General features: G+C 39.0%; 1 protein-coding gene across 1 annotated transcript in view; it reads left to right on the top strand.

Moving 5' to 3' along the window:
* Nucleotides 1–2,943, top strand: part of LOC104540250 (signal peptidase complex catalytic subunit SEC11C) — a 4,956-nt gene extending 2,013 nt beyond the window's left edge. The window contains exons 4-6 of the mRNA XM_010184007.1: nucleotides 914–1,033; nucleotides 2,247–2,304; nucleotides 2,744–2,943. Of these exons, the coding sequence (XP_010182309.1) occupies nucleotides 914–1,033; nucleotides 2,247–2,304; nucleotides 2,744–2,797 (232 nt within the window). The 3' untranslated portion in view covers nucleotides 2,798–2,943. The remainder of the gene's footprint in view (nucleotides 1–913; nucleotides 1,034–2,246; nucleotides 2,305–2,743) is intronic.
* The last annotated feature ends 252 nt before the right edge of the window (nucleotides 2,944–3,195 follow it).

Genomic DNA, 3,195 nt, shown 5'->3' with positions numbered 1-3,195 from the left:
TGAAAAGCAGCAGGTAGATCGCTTGTTTTCACCTCTGTTGCATATGCTTGGTATGATAAAGAGAGCAATTCTGTTTCTGATTCTGCCCAGCAGAAATCTAATCTGGAGGTGGCAAGAGCTGACATATTTGCTCCTTATGAGGTCCTGGCCATGGACTGAATTATCTTCTGAGTAATACATTTTCTTCAAAGCATTTTTGAAACATCTGTATATCCAAGAGTTACATCTTTTTTTTTTTTTTGTAATACCTAATCTGTCTTTATAAAAACTCCTCGTTTCTTGATATCATCATTTTCAGTGAGCAGCTTCTTGAGCAAAGCCATTTTGAAGACTGTAGGCTCAATAACCTCATTGAAATGGGAGTGTTGAACCGGAGTCTCGCACGTGTTACGGGCACATGTGCCTAATGCTGATCAGGGCGGGTTTTCTAACAGATGACTTCACAGGATCTTATTCCTCAGTTTGTAAAAATACAAAGTCATCCCTCTTAGTAGGGCATTAATCATTAATTCAGAGTTAAATTTCTGTTCTGTTGAAAATGCAGAGGGTTGGGTTTGGTTGTTTTCTGGGGGGTTTTTTTTCACCAGATAAGCACATACTGCTTTTGCTGAGGAAGTTTAGTGCGGGCTCTGGATGGACAATATCCCTTTCGTGTTCATTGCGTAATTGCCTGCATCAAATGACAATCTAGGAGTGTTTTAAACAAACATTTCTAGCTAAAATCTGTTGACTCTGTGAAGTCTGTAATGTTCATGGTTTAGCGGTGTTTGTTAAATAAGCAGGACAGGCAGGGCTGGAAGTAAACATTGTTATCTAATCTTGTAGCACTTGTCATCTTCATTGTGCTTTCTAGATGTTAATTGAGGCTTTTTAATTAAGTGGTTACTTAGTTTATCACCTCGTTGCCTTCTAGAGAAAATGGGAACATCAAATTTCTGACAAAAGGTGATAATAATGAAGTTGATGATAGAGGCTTGTACAAAGAAGGTCAGAACTGGTTAGAGAAGAAGGATGTTGTTGGAAGAGCGAGAGGGTGAGTAAAGCAAAACGTCCACGTTCTTTGTAACTAAAACAGAAAATTCAAAATTCGCCTCAGTTCCGCTGTTGGTACAAACTAGATCTGGTATCGTATTTTTTTTTAATTTCTTAAATAAAATAGTAATTAAAAAAGCAACGTTACCTGGAAAAGTTGTTTTCTGTAGTCCTCTCACCGATGTGGAGAGTGGAAATTGATTTTTTTGAAAACATGGCACATTTGAGAAATAATTCACCAGTAAATACAAAATCAACCAACTTATCCTTGTCACTGCTAGAAATTACAAGGAAATTGTCTCCACATTCAACAGGACATTTATGTGAGGTTTGAGCTTTTGACTTTGTACCCTTCCCCAGCTCAAATGAAATCTCTTGATTACATTTTTATCTCTGAGAAAATCTGAAGTCTGTTTTTTATTCAGGCGTGCAGTACATCCCTGCCTTACAGCGGGTTTGTTTGGGATGCCTTTGCTGGGAGCCTGTGGCAAAGCGTTGCTGGGGCTGTGAGAGCCCTGGGCCGCGCGAGGCTTCACCTGAGCTCGGCTTTGCCCAGTCCCAGGCCAGGCCTGGTGGAAAGCAGCAGGATCTTGTACAGCGTTACGTACTTGGGTGTTTTCTTGTGTAATTGAAGAGTTCTTTGAGTTATCATTAATGCAGGGTTAATTTGCATAACAGAACAAAATACTTTTCTGCAGGAATATTTATTTGCTTGATTTTTTTAAATTATTTTTTTTAGATTCTGTCCCTGCCTTCAATTAAAAGAAACAGAACGAGTGCCCCTCTAAACCTTGAGTGCTGGTAGACTAGGTTAAATGCCAGTTTAAAGTACTTTCTGTATTTAAACGCTTTCTATTAGATTCATGGCTTTTATGGCTGCGAAGCAACAGGACACCCTGAAAAGCTGATTCCCCTGTGTTGTAGGATGTTGGGCTTTTGTGGGTACTCCTCGTTATGGTGATATTTACTTGCCATTTCTGGTATCCATGTGCACTTGTAATGCTGTAACTGATACACAGCAAGATGAAAGGGAAATCGGAGAGATCTTGCTCCCAGATTTTCACTGAGTACATACTGTCCTTAAAGCTTTTGCTGTCTGTCTGAATTTTTTTCTCTGAAATCCATTATCTAAAATACTCAAGACTGAGGAACATTGAAGCATTTCCATGTCGTATTTGAGTTAATTTTCCATTCATCTGTTTTGTCAACTACAGATTTCTGCCTTATGTTGGTATGGTAACTATAATAATGAACGACTATCCAAAATTCAAGGTATGTGTACAGACATTTCAAATACTTCAATTTAAAACTAAAGAATAGCAAGTAAAGGTAGTAAGAATCTTGCTTATGAGAACACATGTTAATAAATTTGTTTCCGTGGTTGGGTACCTCATGTAAAATGAGCTATGTTTTCTGGCTTATTTTAGTTTGTCTGTTATCCAGTAAAATGTAGTATTTGTAATACTTTGAAAACACTTAATTTCTAAGAATTGTGTAGTAAGATGATTTTTTTTCTCTAATGTAAGTTGTGTGTACAGTTGTGATGCCAATTCGTAATGAGTATGATCACATTAAGTTATTGCTGGAGTTCTGTAGGAACACTGCTAACTGTGTACTTGTCTGTGAGGTGTAATGTCTGAACAATTTGTAATTTCAGAGCTGCCATGAGGAGAGATTATAATCGGTCTTTATTCTGTACTTTCTTTTGCAGTACGCTCTTCTGGCAGTAATGGGAGCCTATGTACTGCTGAAACGGGAATCCTAAAAACAGTCACTTTTCCAAGAACAAAGTACAAAGTTAAATATACGGCGGGGGGAAATCTAATATATTTCAGATGTTTTCATTTCTGTATACAATTACAAACTGAGCGAGCTTTTCTCTTGTCTAAATAAACTGTACAAGTAATGAGTAAAGCTTGTGGCTGCTGGTTAGTCCTGTAATGGCGTATTCGCTGTCTTAGATAAATGCTGCTTGTCGGGAAGACGGCGACTGCCGTGTGCTGAAGCAGCTCACGGCTCGCCTCCACACGCTGAGGTGCTTCTCTGACCTGGCACCACTCCTGAACCCGCTTCCCCCCTCCTGTTTGTTCATTTTTTTTGCTTCTTTATTTTAATCCCCGTCAGCGCCCTCTCTTCGCAGCCACGCGAGCTGTTGTTATCGGC

Source organism: Mesitornis unicolor, unplaced genomic scaffold, assembly GCF_000695765.1.
Source record: "Mesitornis unicolor isolate BGI_N332 unplaced genomic scaffold, ASM69576v1 scaffold52864, whole genome shotgun sequence".
In the NCBI taxonomy this organism is placed as follows: Eukaryota; Metazoa; Chordata; class Aves; order Mesitornithiformes; family Mesitornithidae; genus Mesitornis; species Mesitornis unicolor.
The sequence above is the reverse complement of the archived record's forward strand: the minus strand, read 5'-3'. Positions and strand labels throughout refer to the sequence as shown.